At 46.8% G+C, this 17,450-nt stretch overlaps 8 protein-coding genes across 8 annotated transcripts; 2 read left to right on the top strand and 6 right to left on the bottom strand.

Annotated features, from left to right (window-relative positions):
* Window positions 1-112: 112 nt before the first annotated feature.
* On the bottom strand, window positions 113-1,370 carry N7478_009238 (uncharacterized protein; the record flags this gene model as incomplete). The annotated part of the gene is made up of 4 exons (XM_056925452.1): window positions 113-338; window positions 407-516; window positions 978-1,122; window positions 1,189-1,370. 4 exons carry the CDS (start codon window positions 1,368-1,370, stop codon window positions 113-115), a joined length of 663 nt encoding a protein of 220 aa, XP_056778178.1.
* Window positions 1,371-2,546: 1,176 nt separating this feature from the next.
* N7478_009237 (BolA family protein) lies at window positions 2,547-3,011 on the bottom strand (the record flags this gene model as incomplete). The annotated part of the gene is made up of 2 exons (XM_056925451.1): window positions 2,547-2,719; window positions 2,783-3,011. The coding sequence occupies 2 exons, from the start codon at window positions 3,009-3,011 to the stop codon at window positions 2,547-2,549; spliced, it is 402 nt and encodes a 133-aa protein (XP_056778177.1).
* A 392-nt stretch (window positions 3,012-3,403) lies between these two features.
* N7478_009236 (uncharacterized protein) lies at window positions 3,404-5,503 on the bottom strand (the record flags this gene model as incomplete). The annotated part of the gene is made up of 7 exons (XM_056925450.1): window positions 3,404-3,614; window positions 3,680-3,932; window positions 3,985-4,121; window positions 4,190-4,458; window positions 4,541-4,724; window positions 4,777-5,188; window positions 5,257-5,503. The coding sequence occupies 7 exons, from the start codon at window positions 5,501-5,503 to the stop codon at window positions 3,404-3,406; spliced, it is 1,713 nt and encodes a 570-aa protein (XP_056778176.1).
* A 771-nt stretch (window positions 5,504-6,274) lies between these two features.
* On the bottom strand, window positions 6,275-8,302 carry N7478_009235 (T6SS phospholipase effector Tle1-like catalytic domain-containing protein; the record flags this gene model as incomplete). The annotated part of the gene is made up of 2 exons (XM_056925449.1): window positions 6,275-7,380; window positions 7,456-8,302. The coding sequence occupies 2 exons, from the start codon at window positions 8,300-8,302 to the stop codon at window positions 6,275-6,277; spliced, it is 1,953 nt and encodes a 650-aa protein (XP_056778175.1).
* A 984-nt stretch (window positions 8,303-9,286) lies between these two features.
* On the bottom strand, window positions 9,287-10,915 carry N7478_009234 (L-lactate dehydrogenase (cytochrome); the record flags this gene model as incomplete). The annotated part of the gene is made up of 3 exons (XM_056925448.1): window positions 9,287-10,363; window positions 10,432-10,745; window positions 10,807-10,915. The coding sequence occupies 3 exons, from the start codon at window positions 10,913-10,915 to the stop codon at window positions 9,287-9,289; spliced, it is 1,500 nt and encodes a 499-aa protein (XP_056778174.1).
* A 931-nt stretch (window positions 10,916-11,846) lies between these two features.
* Window positions 11,847-12,897, top strand: N7478_009233 (class I SAM-dependent methyltransferase; the record flags this gene model as incomplete). Its single annotated transcript, XM_056925447.1, has 2 exons — window positions 11,847-12,484; window positions 12,540-12,897. The coding sequence occupies 2 exons, from the start codon at window positions 11,847-11,849 to the stop codon at window positions 12,895-12,897; spliced, it is 996 nt and encodes a 331-aa protein (XP_056778173.1).
* Window positions 12,898-13,100: 203 nt separating this feature from the next.
* Window positions 13,101-14,957, bottom strand: N7478_009232 (zinc knuckle domain protein; the record flags this gene model as incomplete). Its single annotated transcript, XM_056925446.1, has 2 exons — window positions 13,101-13,886; window positions 13,953-14,957. The coding sequence occupies 2 exons, from the start codon at window positions 14,955-14,957 to the stop codon at window positions 13,101-13,103; spliced, it is 1,791 nt and encodes a 596-aa protein (XP_056778172.1).
* Window positions 14,958-15,582: 625 nt separating this feature from the next.
* Window positions 15,583-16,449, top strand: N7478_009231 (uncharacterized protein; the record flags this gene model as incomplete). The annotated part of the gene is made up of 1 exon (XM_056925445.1): window positions 15,583-16,449. One exon carries the CDS (start codon window positions 15,583-15,585, stop codon window positions 16,447-16,449), a length of 867 nt encoding a protein of 288 aa, XP_056778171.1.
* Window positions 16,450-17,450: the final 1,001 nt, after the last annotated feature.

Genomic DNA, 17,450 nt, shown 5'->3' with positions numbered 1-17,450 from the left:
CTTTCGACTTTCGTCCCTAGATTTCGTCGAATGCAGTGGATCGTTGCCATTTCACCAAAGTATCTCGCAGGGGCGAAGATTTGGCGTAAGCAGGAACAAAACTTTTGCTTCGTCAAAGGAGTCTCTTGGGGTCCATCTGCCATGGCATGTCTGAGGACTGGCTTTCCAAGTACTCATCTTTCCATCGCAATGGAAATCCTCCATTTGAGAGATCGAATTGTGCTGGATCGTCCGCAGTGTTGACCCGACAGAGAGCACCGTGTGCTAGTGCGAGGGAGAGAGGAAGGTAGCCTAGAGCAAATTGCGGTCTGTTGCTGTCCCGGATACCAATCCCGAATCTAGAGTATTGATTAGCAAAGGAAATGTCCCAGTATACCAAAACAGTACGCCACTGGGCTCTTCCCACTCACACAGTGTATTGTGGACATCGGTTAAATTCTTGAGCCAGACCTGTTTGACCCGCCATCCCACCGCCCAAGGGGCCGTGGTTGAAGGAAATAGTACAAAGTCAATGTGCTGGAATAGAGGTTAGTAGTAGACGACGTCGCTGGAGTAAAGAAACCTTACTTTGTATCGAAGACCTCTTTCATGTTTGTCCTTGCTGGAAGGAATGAAATATCCGACTCTTGCTCCAGTAAAGAGATACAGTTGAAGAGCGAACAAGATGCACACTTTGAGCTACCCAGGGATAAACGTTTGATGATCTGTCTACCACAAAGACGAGACCGTTCTCAGGAAACTATGTTTTGTGAAGTTCAGCTTCTCTTTCTTTTGGTTTACTATTATGCCTTCCGCCGTTAGGGTTTTTTTGATCTACTATCTTGAAATTAGTATGGCTGTAAGGATAAGGTCTTAGCGGGAAGTGACGATAGATACACCGGTTTTATTTCTTTTCGATTATCTGGGATGATTTTAGTCTTTGTAATTTCTTCAAATCCACCAAAGAACTGCTCAACACAGGCCTCGACGGTTCTTACCGTTGGTCGTCCAATCTCGTTTAGTCGGCCTTGAATAGAACCAATGTACCAGCGGATAAATTCCTTGATCATCTCGTGACTTGGGGCTGGGCAACCAAACGAGGTCCTGTAGTATTCAAATCCATTCTCTAGGTCTGCAGTAAGACTAAGGAGGAGTCAGCGTTGCTCATGAATGAGAAGGATTGCCACTTCAGATGCGTCTTAAACTTACTTCAGCCAAAGATCCACGTTTTGTCGATGTAAGTTGTTGGTCTCGGCAAGCCTTTTGTCTTTCTCCCGAATTGAATCCTCCTGTCTGCGAACTCCAGGAACATAACCGTTTCTTTCCCGTTGTAGACGACGTCTTTCCTTTGCGATCTCATCGCGCTCAGCAAAAAAGTCTTTTCTGCCCATAATCAAGTGCGATGCCACAAGGGGGCAGGCATTCAGGGCAGATGAGCCCGGTGTTGGTTTAACGTATTAAAAATAGACGCCGAAAGCGTAGGCGTGTGAATGATTAACATGCTAGGGCTGGGACATGGTTTGCTTTTATATTTAAGATTTCGAGCTCGAGCCACAATGAGAATTCAGAAAGAACTCTTGACGGCAGCATCATCAAACAGGGGAAGGGCCTCCACTTTCTCCTATGCCCCATGAGCATGACGTATCTCCTTCTTGGTGACATTGGCAGGGTTCAGAAAATGAGGGCTGGTGCGATGCTATCTACGAACTAAGAATCACAGTTTAAACGATCCTGTGGGGCTGTTCCATTAAAGGTATAGTCTGCGGTGGTCTGAGTGATCAGAGTTGCTCACTGATTGGACACAGAGTGTCACTGAGTAATCAGTGAGCATCCAATGAGCATCAACATAATATCAGTCATCATGCACGTGACTGTTCTGAGCTCATCACTGACTCTGAGCTCGTGCTGATGCTGTATCTACTCTGGGAGCCTGAGCCTGGATATATAGCTGTTGCTTCAAGGTGAAGGAGCCTCATTGATGTTTTACCGATGAAGAGACGGAAAAAATGGATATTGGCAAAGAGAACATCATGATTCTGGCACATCAGCGATATATATAAGCTTAGTATAATCTAATGACAGCGGAATTTTTAGTGAAGCTTGTGACATGGAGGTGTACGTTGTTGTGGTTCAGGTTGCTTGCCATGTTTAACTGAATTCTGATTCTATTTGTCCAGTGCCTTACTTCGCATCTCCTCTTCCTTCTTGAACGTTGTTATCATCCATGTTTGCATCTTTTCTTGCTTCCAGGACCACTTGCGTATTAGGCAGTTTAGGCAGTCTTTCACAGGTAAGACTTCAGCTTGTCATTAAACTTAAAAGATATTAATAGATATAGAGCTCTATTGTACACACAAATCCCGATGCTGCGCAAAGTAGACTATCCAGCTACTATCTCGGGTATCGTCAAAAGGTATGCCCGAAGAATCGTCACAAAAAGCCTAATGGTCCAAAGACAAAGAAATTCGGACCCAAGCTATAATTAAAAAATACAATCAACTAGACATCAGTTCTAGAAGTTGCATTTCCATCAAATATTCCGATTATTCGTGAATGGTAAGTTCTCATTACTGCTGAAGTGCCTGCCACTGCTCAGGAGTGTAACACTTAGGAGTCCAGGCATGAATAGCCGCAATCTCAGCCTTCAGCACAGAGTTAACAAGACGATGACGCGCAAGCATATTCTTGCTCTCAAATTGCGGGGAGACAATCACCGCCTGGAAAGCCTGACCACAACCACCTACACCCACAATCAGCAAATTATCCTAATCGTACACGCCATGATTCCGATTCCAATTCCTACCTGACAGATCTTCGATCTCAACAAATTGTGCTTGCAATTGCTCGGTGAGCTTAAGCTTCAGTGAGTCCGCAGTGACACCCGAGGTATCGGCCATGGCAGCGTTGATGGCGGCGAAAGATCGCGAGGAATGGGAGAATGCGGCGAAGGGGGAGGCGCGCTGAGGAATTGGACGGAGGAGATAGCGACAGCCTCTGCTCAGGACAGTGAGGGAGGAGGTGCGGGAGAACATTAAGGATCACAAGGTTGGATGTTGAGGTGTCGGCCAGTCGGGAAGTCAATCGAGTTTCGTTATTGATTAGAAATTCGGGTGTTATCGCTGGTGCACGTGAAGATAGTAGATCTGATAGCATGAACGATAAGCTGATAAGCTGATAAGCGGGTCTCGACCGGCCTCGAGATACTACACTATATATCATAGACTCCACTGAGTATTTCGTTTTAGAATTTTATTTTCCCAACGTGCTTTTTGCTTGCTATTTCATCTTCTCTCATGCTTTCCATTTCAAAGTCCTCATTATGTTATGTACTTCATTTACTAGAATAGACTATTTACATCTTGATCAATGGCAAATTGCAATCATTGCTGACCGTGTCAAGACTCAAAACTTGTTATGAGACGCTTCATTGATGTTCATTCACTGATCCATTCAATGAACGACCCGTTGCATCATGCTGGCTATCCCAAGTAGCCAACTCTTCCCTTGGAATCTTTACAAGCTGGTGCGTGATGGAGCCATCCTCAAACTGAACTACAGTCTGTCTAAACTCATACCCCTTCCATTTGGGAATTATGTAGATCCAGAAGTAATAGTATACCACACAGCCCGTCAGCCTGAATATGGTTAGCTCGAATACAAGATATAGTGGCAGAGATATTAATAGATTTGATCAACTTACAGGCCAACACCAACGACCAAGTATGTTCCATACCAAAAGCTTACATCTCCGCCATTTGCCCCAGTGTTGGGAGGATACCAAGGCGCAACAAGCATGTAAAGCGTGGCTAACATTGCAAATCCAATGGCAATCCACCAAGCTGAATATTGAGGAGCAGGAAGGCCGAGTGCTCTGCGCCGTCTACGGATGATTAGAATGCCAATCACCAAAAGGAAGTTGAAAATGTTCGTGGGATAGACGGAGAGATCGACGACTGCGAGATGTTAGTTTTGATTTCCCTGCATAAAGTTTAGTCTGCTACTGACCAAAATTGAAGGCGTCACCAGCGGGTGGGGCCAGGATCATCAAGATAGTCAAGGCCCAAATGACTGTGTATGGCCCAATAGGAGTTCCAAATGGCCTAACGGAAGTCCAAAACTTAGGCCAGGGGAGAACACCTTGTCTATCAGAGAGATAATTGTCAGCATGATATTTGGTATGGTATTTTTGGAAAGGTAATTCTGCTCATACCTGCCAGTCTCTCGAAGCAATCTGGATGTATTTACGAGGACCGCGATCAAATTTCCGAACGCACTCAAGCAAACAAGCACATCCAGAGCACTGGCCGCACCATGCTTTCCAAAGACTTTCTCGAAAAAAATCGAAGCTGCAACTTGCTTCGATGCAAGGATCTCCTCCCGAGTCACAGCAGAGAAGTATGCAACATTGACTAGAATGTATAGTACAGTAACAAGAATAAGGGAAGCCGGTGCACTCCAACGGAGGGTTTTGATAGGATTCTGAAAACGTCAGTCAGTGTTGAACTTCAAGTTTAATCTGCTGAGCCTCAGAGAAAGAGATAGTAATAGCTGAGCGACAAACCTTGATCTCATTGACAACCCCAAAGGCATTGTTATAACCCGCATACGAGAAAATCAATTTAACCATAGCATTAGTCGCCCCATAAGCAGTTGCATCTGAACTTCCACGCCATGGATCACTCCAATTTCCGGGGTCCTCAACCTTGGTATGACCACCCAGAACAACAAGTCCAGCAATTGAAATCCTGCCACATAGTCAGCAAAATGCTCGTCTTTGGAATAAGGGCTTAACCATACAGAAGTAGTGTAAGGACCTTGATAATCCCAAAATAGACCACTAGCCTCAAGGACCATTTGGTGCTCGAGACAACAACGAAATATGCAAGGGTATACATTGCGATGGCCACGCCCTTCATCTGCCAAGCGCTATAAGAGATTCCGCCAATACCGAAGATGTATTGCGCCATGACAACGGCGTTGCTACTAGCGAAGGAGAAAATGACATGTTTCGCTGCAAAGACGGTCGGAATTAGGTATTTCGGATTAGGAAAGGCTTGTTCGAGGTAAACGACTTCAGATCCCGATCGGCTGGGAAAATACGACGCGTACTCCAAGTAAAGAGAAAGAATACTCTCCGAAAGAAGATAACCTATAAACCAGTATATCATCGACAAACCCACCGAGCCAACGCCAGATAGAATTGTAGCAGCTTCAAAACTGTCAGTAGCTAGCTCAAGAAGTGAGATTAATATCGAGACATAATCTTGTGGTACGTACGCGTCGAGAAAATCCCAGTCCCAACCATCTGGTTAATATTCAAACAGAAGGCCGCCAAAAACCCAACTGAATAGCCCAGTGGCGAATTTGTCTCAACAGGTGCCCCTGATGCATCCTGGTATGTCACAATACTGGAGTTAAGACCTTCAGCAGCCGTATATCCCTCTGGAGTTGAAGACTCTTCTGAGGCGACTGTTGAGGCGTTGGCAACCTCGGCCGTTTTCTCCTTATCGTGCCAAAAGGACATGATGAAACAATTACCCTTTGAATCGCAATGAACATTATAAAATAAAGACGGATTTCTCGTTTTATATGTTAATACGATCGGCTGCTGCGTTGTCGGAGGTTTTTGCGTTACTTCATATCTCCTGTTAAGCACGTCATATAGCGCAAGGCTAGTAGCGGAGCTTTTCATGCAAATGATACATTTTAGTTTTCTAAACAACGTGATAGGCCAAGAAATGGCATGTTTATGCATGTCGACATTTCTCCTCCTTATTTGATCACGTACTTTTCTGTTGAGGGAGCAGCTACTGTATGTCACAGCTGTCACTTCTTGGATCTGGTGCCGTCCCGGAAGTCAACCAGGATCGGTGAAGAAGGACCAAGGTCGGCATATTTCTTTTTTTAATTTAAATTAACATGTTTAATCACGGCATTTCTGCATGAGCTCGCCGATAAGATCCGATTTCTCAAATAACAGGTAATTATGAGGCTTCCGAGGAGGACCCTTTGTATAGACGGAAACATACAAAATGACAAACAAAAAATTATAACTTCAGTAACAACTTGAAGTCAAACATTGCCGCACAAGATTCAAATAATTACAGCCAGTATATATAATAATAGTCCCACGGCCCGTACGGTCCAATTCCAATCACAATAAGTCAGGTCGATGCTCTGTGAGTGGCTCAATTGGAGCAGTCAATGTCGCTTACTGCGACAATGTCAAATAGAAAGATTCATTTCAACACCTCGGTCTCAATGTGACTATTTGAAAAACAAGTGAATTTCGCTTCTAGATAGAAACCTCGATGGTTTTTACCTGATAATTGCTACTTTTTGACTCAGTCCTTGACCCCAGGCCCTGAGCTTGAACCCAGGACTGGGCTTCAGGTGTAACAATTGCTTTGCGCTCATAGCATTCCGGACCACCAAGCTTCCACTCCGGTAATGTGATAAGTTCATCATCGAAAGAGTATTTCAAGTGCCACACATAACCACCGTCTACTGGTTCACGTGTGTATTCGGGTCCTCTGGGGACATACTCCGTGAGAACTTTGTTGTTTTTGCACCTATCGATACGATACTGCACAACAGGATGGATAGATTCGAAGGTCTCTCCAAGGAGCTTATCGCGACCTCCGTTCTTGAAAGCGTATCGGCCAGGGGTGCGAATATGTTGACCGTTCGGCCAATACATATTGGTGAAACTGTCCTCCATCTCCGCAGTGCCCCAATCATATCGACGATTTTTCTTGAAGGGGGGCTCCGAGCTGGGTGTCAAGGGGTGTATGACAGCCGAGGCTGTCTCCGCTGACCTGCGCCAAGCCCATGCTCCCCAGCCTTCCTTTTCTGTCATCTTATTCCACTTCTCACAAAGTTTGTTGTTCTTTTCGAAATTTCTCTTTCGAATCTCATATTCCTCTTCAATATGATCCTCATCAAGCGAGAGATGCAGCTTCACTTGATCCAGCATCCAGGCATAGGCGATGTTGGACATTTCTTCCATGTTACCCTTGTTCTCCATGGTTGAGCTTGACCCTCCACCGATGTTGATGTGGTAGCCTGGAAACCAGACCTGCTTTAGTTCAGTCGGGGATTCCATTTTGTCTTGGTAATTCATGAGATGACGAATAGCATTGCTCCAATTGAGAGCAGCAGTGTTGACTCTATTAGCGGCTGCGTTGACCTCGGCATCTGTCGGAGTGCGAGGGTCGTTATTTTCCTTTAGCGCGCGCGCATCTTTCAGTTCTTTGTAGAATTTCTCCTTGTTCGAATGAACCTCGTCTGTTAATTCAACTTCATTGTTACTCGTTGGTGGGAATGGGACATAGAAGAGAGTGGGCTCGAATGCTTTCCGTCTTTCGTCGATAGCCAACGCTTGGAAGGCATGCTTGATATCTATTAAACATCTTTAGTGACTGCTTTCCGACTGTTCAGGAAAGGAATAGTAGAATAAAAACTTTCTCCACTTACGCGTTGAGAGTCCCACGTTATGCCAGTCTGGCTTTTCCTTCCAGAAAAGTGCCCATTGTGGAACTTTAAATCCAACCACTTCGGGCATTCCAATGGCACCAACTGTGTCATAAACACCAACTACCTCCACCGACCTTGACCCTGGTTGAGCCCAGTCATTATCCAGGAGAGCCCAATCGTGATCCCTGCATGGCTTCCCATGATTTCCTTCGGAGATAACAAAGCTTCCTTTGGTTGCATCACCAGCGCCCTGCGTCTCATCAGCTGATCCCCACATCCACTTGAACCATGTCTCACTACGGAAAAAGCGCTTCCCTTTGTTTTTCTTTTCCCGCTTGAAGGCCTTGTATTGGGTCCAAAGTTCAGGGAATTGGTTGAGGTCTTTCTGATAACAAAGTCCAATATCGGTAATAACACCAGCAATCGTGCGAGCTGTGTAGGCGCCACGAGAGAAGCCAAAGACCATAATTTGATCTCCGATGTTATAGTTCAACACACAAAAGTTGTATGCTTCGATGACATTACCCTCAAGGCCTTGTCCGGTCGCACCTTCGATGGCAGTTCCCATTGATAGGGAAGTTGTACCAACTCCAGAGTCATACCAGACAACTTGCTGCCATTCCTGCCCCGCCTTGTCGGTTCCGACAGGGTTTATAGCACGACAAAGACGAGTAACGTTTGATGGAACGTTCTTCTCGCCAGAAACAGCAGACTGCCAAGTACCATCACAGCAAATGATGATGCGCTTTGATTGTGGCTTGCGCATCTTATCTTTTATGTGCTGCTCCTGGATGCCGAAATCCCAGGACTTGACGAAAGGGCCCTGAGACGATAACATATTGGTCATTGCGATAACTTTGAAGTCAACGAATAGTAAGTCGCTGAGATGGTTGATTATTATCGCTCAATAGTCCCACCGGAACACGATCTCTATTTATCTTCTCTGATATCTCTCGCATTGAGACTCCCTTTTGGAAATTCGCCATAGGTATTTGGAAATTATGATGTCGTCGCCCAGAATTTCCCATCTGCTGCATGATATAGTTCCATATAGGAATCTTGCAAAGTCTGGCCCCATTCTCGGGATCTCCGTGGCCCGTCGCATAGGCTATCTCCGGCGCTCAGTCCCTTTACGGCGTTCAGCTCTCCCCGCAAGGTTTAATTCAGGGCAGTTTTCGAGTGGTGAGTCCTCATGGGAGATCTGATTCGGTCAATGAAAGGCAAAAAGGCCCAGCTCTGTTCACAAAGGTTTCTTCACGCGAACTAATCTCACGTGGATGCCATAGCTAGCGTATGAACTACTCTGTGCAGAGTTGGCCGGTTCTAACTTCTGCAGAACTAACCGAGGTGGGTCTGACATGCTCGCGAACACCTGGGCAAGATTAGCGAGCTGGGGAAATAATTGCTTGCTGCAGACTAGCAAAAGAATCAGCTCGTGTGACCTCAACAAATTGGTGATTAAAGAAGCGATCGAAAATTATTATTGGGTAAAACCGATTTTGTGAGTCGGATGTCCACAACTACGACTATCACCTCCAACTTGAAGTGATTCAGCTTGGGCTTTTCTCTTCCCCCCACCCCCCCTATCGTGAGCCTAAAGACAGGAAAAACTGAAAATGGTGTAGTTCAGATCCATGTCTCAAATGATCTATCTATTTGAGTTATTCTTGAAGCCTTGACATCAACATTAGGTATCATGGTATGGATATATGTATAGTATACTATCATCAAAGTATGCACAAGCCTATCACCAATAAGAGATCAAATACATGTATACCAACTAGATACTTGTACCAGTCACCCCCAACACCTATTAATCCACATTTGTAATCTACAGTTTAGCCTTCTCATTAAATCGAGGTGCCTCAAGTGGATCGTAAGCCCCCAAGCCCAACGTATCGGAAGGAATCACACCAGAATGACCACCCATCAAGCCACGGGTATCCAATAAACGGGGGTTCAAGTCCTCAATGCGCGATGCACCAATCAAGCGCATATTCATCTCCATCTCATCTTTCAGCAGCTGCATCGCATGTTCTACGCCAGCCTGGCCGTATGAAGACATGGCGTAAAGGAATGGTCGGCCAATACCCACTCCCTTCGCGCCAAGACACAATGCCTTCAGAATATCTGTTGCGCGACGAACACCACCATCAACATAGACTTCGATACGATGTTCCCAACCGCGCTCCCGTAATGCAGGCATCACCTCCGCCAGGACTTCAATACCAGACCGAGCGGTTTCAAGCTGACGACCTCCATGATTGGAAAGAACAACGCCATCAACACCGGCTTCTACTGCACGGAGAACATCCTCCACACATTGTACACCCTTGAGGATGATAGGCATCTTGGTAATCGATCGGAACCAGGGGATATCCTTCCAGGAAAGTGCGGGATCAATAAAACTAGAGATCGCACGTGCAGCGCCCTGTGACCGATCAACATTGCTATCTCCGGCCTGCACGTCTGAGCCGGTGTCCGAGAACTTCGAACGCATATCTTTCTCGCGACGACCAAGTTGTGGTGCATCAACAGTGATAAAAAGACCTTTGCATCCACGCTTTTCAGCGTGCGCTACGATCTTTTCGGTGATGGCACGGTCCTTATTCACATAGAGCTGCAGCCACTGGACTTGATCACCTTGCTTTGCATTAACAATTTCATCAAATGAACACGACGCTAGTGTAGGAATCATCTGGATGACATCGTGGGTCTTTGCTGCTCTTGTAAGAACAACTTCGCCTTCCGGGTGGCCTAGTTTGCCGAGTGCGGTGGCTGTGACATAGAATGGGATTGAGCATTTGGTTCCTAGCATTGTGGTCGACATATCGACATTCTCAACGTCCACGAGGATACGGGGTCGGAACCAAATTTTGTGGAATGCGGCATGGTTTTCGCGCATCGTCTATTTTGGACAGCCAGGTTAGCTGGAGGGCACACAGAAGAGACGAAACGGGGTTTATTTTTTCGTACAATTTCATCATCTGCACCACTGGAGTAGTAGGCCCATGCTGTCTTTTTCATTACTTGTCTTGCGACGGCTTCAAAGTCCATGAGGTTATAGCACGCTGACAATGAGGGCATTAATTTTAAGCGTTCCTGGCGTTCCGCCTCTTCTGGATCAAATGCTTTCTCCTCCTGCTCGACTGTAGTCATATCGACTTGGCCCAGATGCTTCGACTGATCGAGATACTTGTCCAGGGTATCCGGTGGGTGAATAGGATCGAATTCCTCGGTCGCATCTTTGCCAGCGTATTTCAAAATAATCTTCTGGCCACCGGGGTGTTCTGTACAACCGTATTAATACCTGTCGTAGCTTCGGAGTGTGTTCTTCCCACACAGACTCACCTGGTAAAAATTCGGTGACGTCGTAGGCCTTTCCGTGGACGATCACCCAACATGAGTCCTTGGAGTTGTGCTCGGCGACCTTCGCGCCAGTCAGTTTATCCTGCGCCATTGTGAAGGGGGGTATCATATAAAGAATGTGCCAATGTGGGAGATCAGAAAGGAAGGCGAGGGATATATCTTGAAGCCCACGAGCGAGAATCGGATTGAGGGCTCGGGTTAATGGAGTCCGGGGAACTAAAAAGCTGCGGGGACCAATTCTCCAGATGTCTGGTACATAAGGAACATCCAATCGGCCGAGTCGAATTATGAACCTCGGGACGGTCAGATGGTAATACAGAGACAGCTGTTCTACGGTATCCTACATTCTGAAGGGAATGTACGGATGCCAAGACTGTACGGTATCGTTTGGTATTTCCCCCTGTCTCGTGATCAGCTGAGTCATGCAAATGGCGGTGTGTTTGGCGGTGAGCAGTTAACACCGGCACTATCTGTATCGGCCGACTATGTCACGTGCCACGTCAAGCCAGCATGAGCACTGAGTACAGTACTTTGCTTAGTGGTTAGTGAGGATAGTTGATTCGATTCGGATATTAAATCCGCTAGCTTGACGCTAAGTGGTCTTGCACAGTCTTCAGTTTCGGCAGAGCGGGAATGACATTAGTACTCTAATTCGCAACGGCAAGTGTGCTTCAGTTAACCTTGTAAACCTGTAAATGCTTGGTGAACAACGGGGTGATAATGGACCAAGATCGAATGGCGATGTAGTCCAAAAATAAGCGACCGCGATCGCATCACCCTTTGCGGTCGTATGCAGTCAAAGATACCTAATCAGCTCTCGTATTTCGAGCAAAAGTACCTCTTCTACTTTGGGGAAGTACTGGACCAAAGCGTTATTAAAGGTTCCCCGAGTAACATCCCGTCCCCCTCTTTTTATCCACCCACAATATTCAACCTCAAATTCTACTACATACCATTGATACCAACGAGTCTGCTGCTGTGGCCTGCCCCTATAAAACCCTTAAGGCACTCTATTCTCTCCGATGTCCGACGAGATCATCATTCCTGTCGACAATGACATACATCTAGTGGGAGATGATTACAGCGAGGACTGTAATTCCGACACGACTTCGATCCAGTCCTCAATCTACCGAGGCCTAATTGAAAATGGCCGACGATACCAGTCTCTCAAACCGGAAGAATATTGCTTTCCTGCTGATGAACGGCAATTTGAAACTTATGATGCCGTTCACCTAACAGCTTTGATAGCGGATTCCGATCAAGAGAATCCATTTTTTCAAGCACCAATCCACCCCCAAAATATCCTTGATATTGGCACTGGGAAAGGATCATGGGCTATTGACGTTGCCGACATGTTTCCAGAATGCAAAGTTCGCGGTGTGGATCTATTCCCACCACCCGTCTCCTGGGTGCCACCAAACTGCGTGCTGGAAGTTGACGATGTCTTGCAACCCTGGACCTGGCACGAAAGATTCGATTTAATTCATCTTCGCATTATTGCTTGCGCTTTTACACCCGAAGAGATAGACCAGGTGATGAAGAGAATCTATGACCAACTAGAACCCGGTGGATGGATCGAGCAAATGGAAATTCACCCTACAATCTTCTGCGACGACAAGAGTATTCCTGCCGGCAATATTTTACTAGAAGTTGGACCAAGGTATGAAGTATTTCTCTACATGAATTTTCCGTCGTGGTACTTACTCCAATGATAGATTCGATGCTGCCGCCAATAAGTCTGGGAAGCCGATGGATCTCATCCACACAATGCGAGCATCAATTGAGAAAGCAGGCTTCGTGGATGTGCACGAAAAGAACGCCAGATGGCCCATTGGGCCATGGGCAAAAGAAAGAACTTTGAAAGAACTTGGATCGGTCAATCTATCCCATTGGCTGACCGGCATGGAAGGGTATACGATGTATCTTATGACCAAATTCGGACACCCAAAGCCATGGAGTGCAGAAGAGGTGCACGTTTACAATTCTCAGATCAGGAAAGAATTATCAAATCCGCGTCACCATGGCTACCAACGCACAAAAAGAGTCTGGGCCAGGAAGCCACTGTCGGGTTAAAATACTCAATAGGTGGGCGGGTTTATTGTTAGGGATGATTAGCTTTGATGCTATTGAATGACATTTAGTACCCGGATATTGAGCTTTTCAGATGAAAGTGACCCATTTCGAGAAAGGAGAATGGTTGTGTAGATGTGTATGAGTATCAAATATAGTACATGGATATCATGGTATTTTCATTACTTTGGGATGGGGAAAAGAGTTTACTTTCCTCTGCGACCTCTGCCGCCACCCCGAGGTGCTCCGCGGGGTGCTCCACGGCCACGACCTCTCGCCGGAGGACCGCCACGGGATGATGGGCCACGGGGAGGCGGACCACGGGGAGGTGGACCACGGGGAAGCGGCGGGCCTGGGGGAGGAGAGAAACGCTTATGCGTGCCGTTACCAGCAAATGGGGGTCGACCTCTGGAAGGCGGCCTGCCCCGAGGTTTATCGGAACCAGTGCCAAATCGAATCGGCCCTCCACGACCTCTCCCTCTTGGAGGTTGGGGCTTTGAACCCTTGCGAGGTAACATATCATCGCTTGATGGAGATGGAGACCGGGCATTAACGCCACCTCGAGCCCCTTGTGGCCTGGCTCGTCCCTGCTTGTAGTTAATTGGTGGCTGGGGTTCTTTAGGCATTGTGTTGAGGTTGACGATAGCAGAAGGTGGAATGCCCTTGAGAGAGAAAGAGCTTGAGTTGAGCGATCGGCGGAGGGATGGGCAATCGCCAATTAAGTGACTTGAACTGACGCAATGAGCACATGAGATCGATACTCGGAACTCTTGGGAAGTAGTTGGACGCATTGGAAACTTCCACTGGTGATCGCATGCATTCTCCATATGCTCGGAAGATCCACACAGGTCACAGGGGACCTCAGCTGCTGAGCTCTTCAGCGGCGAGGGGCATTGCTTTTCATTGTGGCCTCTTTCCCGACATCGCTGGCATCGTCGCCATGAAGGACATAGTATCGATGGATGCTCATCCCATGCATTGCAGTGCACGCACTGAAGTAGAGACAGGTTAATTTTTTATAAAACGTTGACATTTGTTGCAAAAATAGAACGGCATACCTCTTTGGTAGGGCAGACAGCCGCTAAATGGCCATGCTGAAGACATTCAGTGCAACCGATAGGAAGTCGGAGATCAATGTCATTGACATCCCGATCCCAATAGATATGTCTAGCCTGAATATCCATATCCTCTTGATTCAGATCGACTAGACTAGCCGGTGGTGAGGGGTAATTTTGTGTAAACTGTCGAAAGGCTTCTTCTTTGGATTCGGATGAAGCAGCTCCAGAAGCCAAAGGCAGCGCCGACACGCCATTCTGTATTATACCATTCGTGTAGCCGTTTGTCTGGCCATTCGTCACGACCAAATCTTCTGGGTTGTACTCATCAGCGACATCTTCAGGCTTTGAGCCGATATTCAACATGATTGAGTCGTCGGCTTCCGAACCCAAAGATTCCGAATCAGAATCACCTTCAGAATCAATCTCCCCTTCTTCCAGGTCACTAGAGCCTTCTAAATCATCCTCGGACTGGCTTCCCTCATCCGCACCGGTATCTTTTCCGCTGGGTTCAGGCGAGGCAGAGTCATCGCTGGCTTTCCAGTAAGCGTTTACGGTTGAAAACTGGGCCGGGGTCGTGGTGGTAGTTTGAGGTTTGGAAGTAGGTTGAGTTGTTGCTTTGCGCTTCCCAAGAGTTGTTCGAACGGCATTTTTCTTCCCCTGGTTCCAGCTAATGGCAGGTGCCGTGCTGCCTGCATTTGAGTTGACAGGAGCCTTTTCCTCGGAAGTAGCAGACTTCCCCGAGTCACTTCCAGTCTTTTCGAATTCTGAGCTGGAGCCAGAGCTGGACGTATCCTCTGGGTCGACTTTGAGGGGCGTTGCGCTGAAGGATCCACCTCGAGGGACAATGTCATTCACATCGTTCGCGCGGTTTTGATTTCTTCTCCGTCGCTTTGTGGGTCGCGAGTCGTTGTCGCCTGAGCCGCGAGTAGAGGAATTGTTTGATCGGGGTCGCTGGATGCCGACCGAGGCTGTCCGCGAGTCAGCTTCATCTCCGGTGTCAGACATGACGGGGTGTTGAATATGAGGTTGTGCTTGCGCGTGTTCGGAGAATTACAGATGAAAGTTTTACGGTACACGATACGTGCCAGAGACGCAGCGGAATGGGATAAGTGGGGTTTGCCTATCTGGGAAGTATACCCGAACTAGATCATTATTTGTTTGACATAGACTGGAAAGGCTGAAGGGTGAGTGGCAGAGTAACTAAGGTCAAGAATTTAACGAGAAAGAATTCCATAATTGCTTAAGACGATACCAAAATGTTGGCTTGGTGAACCTGGCTAAAATCCATTCCAACAAGTCTCAATTATGCCACCACTCAACTTCCATCTAAACCCTCTGGCATTGATATAGTCGTCTACGTTGGTCTTAGACTTTTCCCAAGTTGGTCATGCTCAATTTTACACTCAACAATGTCTTGTTGTTCAATTGCCTCAAAATTCAACCCCCACGTTTAGGGGCTAAAACACCCTACAAAAAATCCGGAAGTTCGGCTAATCAGGTAACAGGGATTGTGGGATTATGGGAGCAGCACTTGACTATAACGCGGGGCAAACTGTCTTCTCGGTATTTCTTGATTGAAAGATAAACACCAATTCCCAGCGGATAGTAGTTGCCAAGATATTCATTCATCATGGAAATTGCCGATACAAGCAAGCTTTCGTTCGATCCCGTGAGCCTCAAGCATAGAGGCTCTGGCTTGTACTTCAAAACCCTCTTTCTCGGCGATCAGGGAGACCCAGCAAATAATTATTATTTTATGCTGGCTCGCCAAAGAAGCTTTTACTCCCCTGTCCACCGCCATAACTTTGATCAGTTCCGCTACTCTACGCTAGGCGATATCAGTATTCTCCCAAATGTCAACGTACGCCAAGGTGAGCTCTGCTATCACCCCGAGGGTGTTTACTACGGGCCACAAGACGACGGTGACCAACTGAAGGAGGTGCTGGTCCTACAATTTGGTGGTGCAAGTGGACAGGGCTTCATAAGCCATGAAAAGTTGGCAGAAAGCCAAAAACGGCTGGATGGCCAGGGTCGGTTCGAAGGTGGCAAGTTCTTCCGCGCAGTGAAAGGCGACGAGGGGAGTAACATTGGCGAGGACGAAGCGATAGATGCTTATCAGGCTCTTTGGGAGGATCAAATGCGCCGCCCACTTGTATATCCGGAGGGCCGGTACGATCGTGTCATCAAGATGCAGCCAGACGCGTACACATGGTCTAAGGTCAAGGGCTGCAACGGGGTTTGGAAAAAGACTCTTGGGGTTTTCTCGGAGCGCGAGACGAGGGCAGAAATTTTGAAGATTGAGAGCTCTACTTGTCATATCATGATGGAAGATGCTACCCAGCTATTCTATGTGTTGAAAGGAGAAGGTCTAACTGGTGGCGAAAAGATTGTAGCTGAGTGGGCCGGTCGCATACAGGCAGGCAAAGCCGCAAATATAAGCACAACAACTGAACTACAGGTGCTTCGCTTTGTAATGCCTACACTCTCTCAAGCATGAAACTAAATAGAAGGAAAATCAATCTTGCTTTCTGCGGAAAAAATGCCGTGCACAAACTAGGATGTCTTCTTGACCCAAAATTCGGGTAACAAAAGCCACTGACATATTGGGCGCAACTGGATGAACAAGGTCTAGTTAGTAGTGGGTACCTATGCAACGCAAGGGCCAGAATGACGCGGCCCATACGCTTGAAGCAAAAACTGGCTAATTTGCATCGGTAGACTGCGCATTTCTAAATTCTGCATATAAGTATTGAGCGACAAATCACGATATAGAATTAAGGGTATTTCAAGGCTCGTAAGGTCAAATTTGACCGTCTTGATGATTGGCAGGTGGTGGTGGGAAGTGCCAAATCCATGGATATATGATAGTCAACTAACTGTTCTTGAGCTTGGAATTACCACCAAGCATCGGCTGTCATTGAAGCTTAGTGCGCGGCCTGGCCACCAAGTTCCAAGAATATGGAGCAACTTGGTTAGTGGCGCCTTTCATGTTTTCTAGCTTCGAGTTTGCTAAATGAGATCCAGAACAACCGCCCTAAGTCGCCTTTTAGTATGGCATCGGTATCCCAAATGAGCAACGGGGCATTTGTCACACTAAAGTACTATCCATATGATATGAGACAGACTACTTGAGCAGTTTATATGTGCATTTGAATTTTTGGGAGGCAGCTATGGAATTGAATTCTTATGCACAATTCGAACATGACAGCTTGAATCCTGAAAAGTGATAGACTTATCGGCTGTCGCCTACCCATAACAGGGATCTCTCAATGAGACACGCGTCCTGAGCCACGTTGGAACAAGCTCGCCGCTGCCCCCGCTCCAATGCAGACTGGTATGGACATGCTATTCGCTCACCTGTCGTCCATTGATGTGAAAATGATAGATCCGGAGGACCACACAAATGAACATGAGGGATCACCGAATACTTGTTTTTTGATGTTATTCGTCCATTGATTGCGTCGTAATTCCTTTTCTTGTTTTTCATAGTCAGGATAT

This window comes from Penicillium angulare, assembly GCF_028827245.1.
Source record: "Penicillium angulare strain IBT 27051 chromosome Unknown utg000005l_segment0_segment0, whole genome shotgun sequence".
Classification (NCBI taxonomy): domain Eukaryota; kingdom Fungi; phylum Ascomycota; class Eurotiomycetes; order Eurotiales; family Aspergillaceae; genus Penicillium; species Penicillium angulare.
This window is presented reverse-complemented; position numbering and strand designations above follow the sequence as displayed.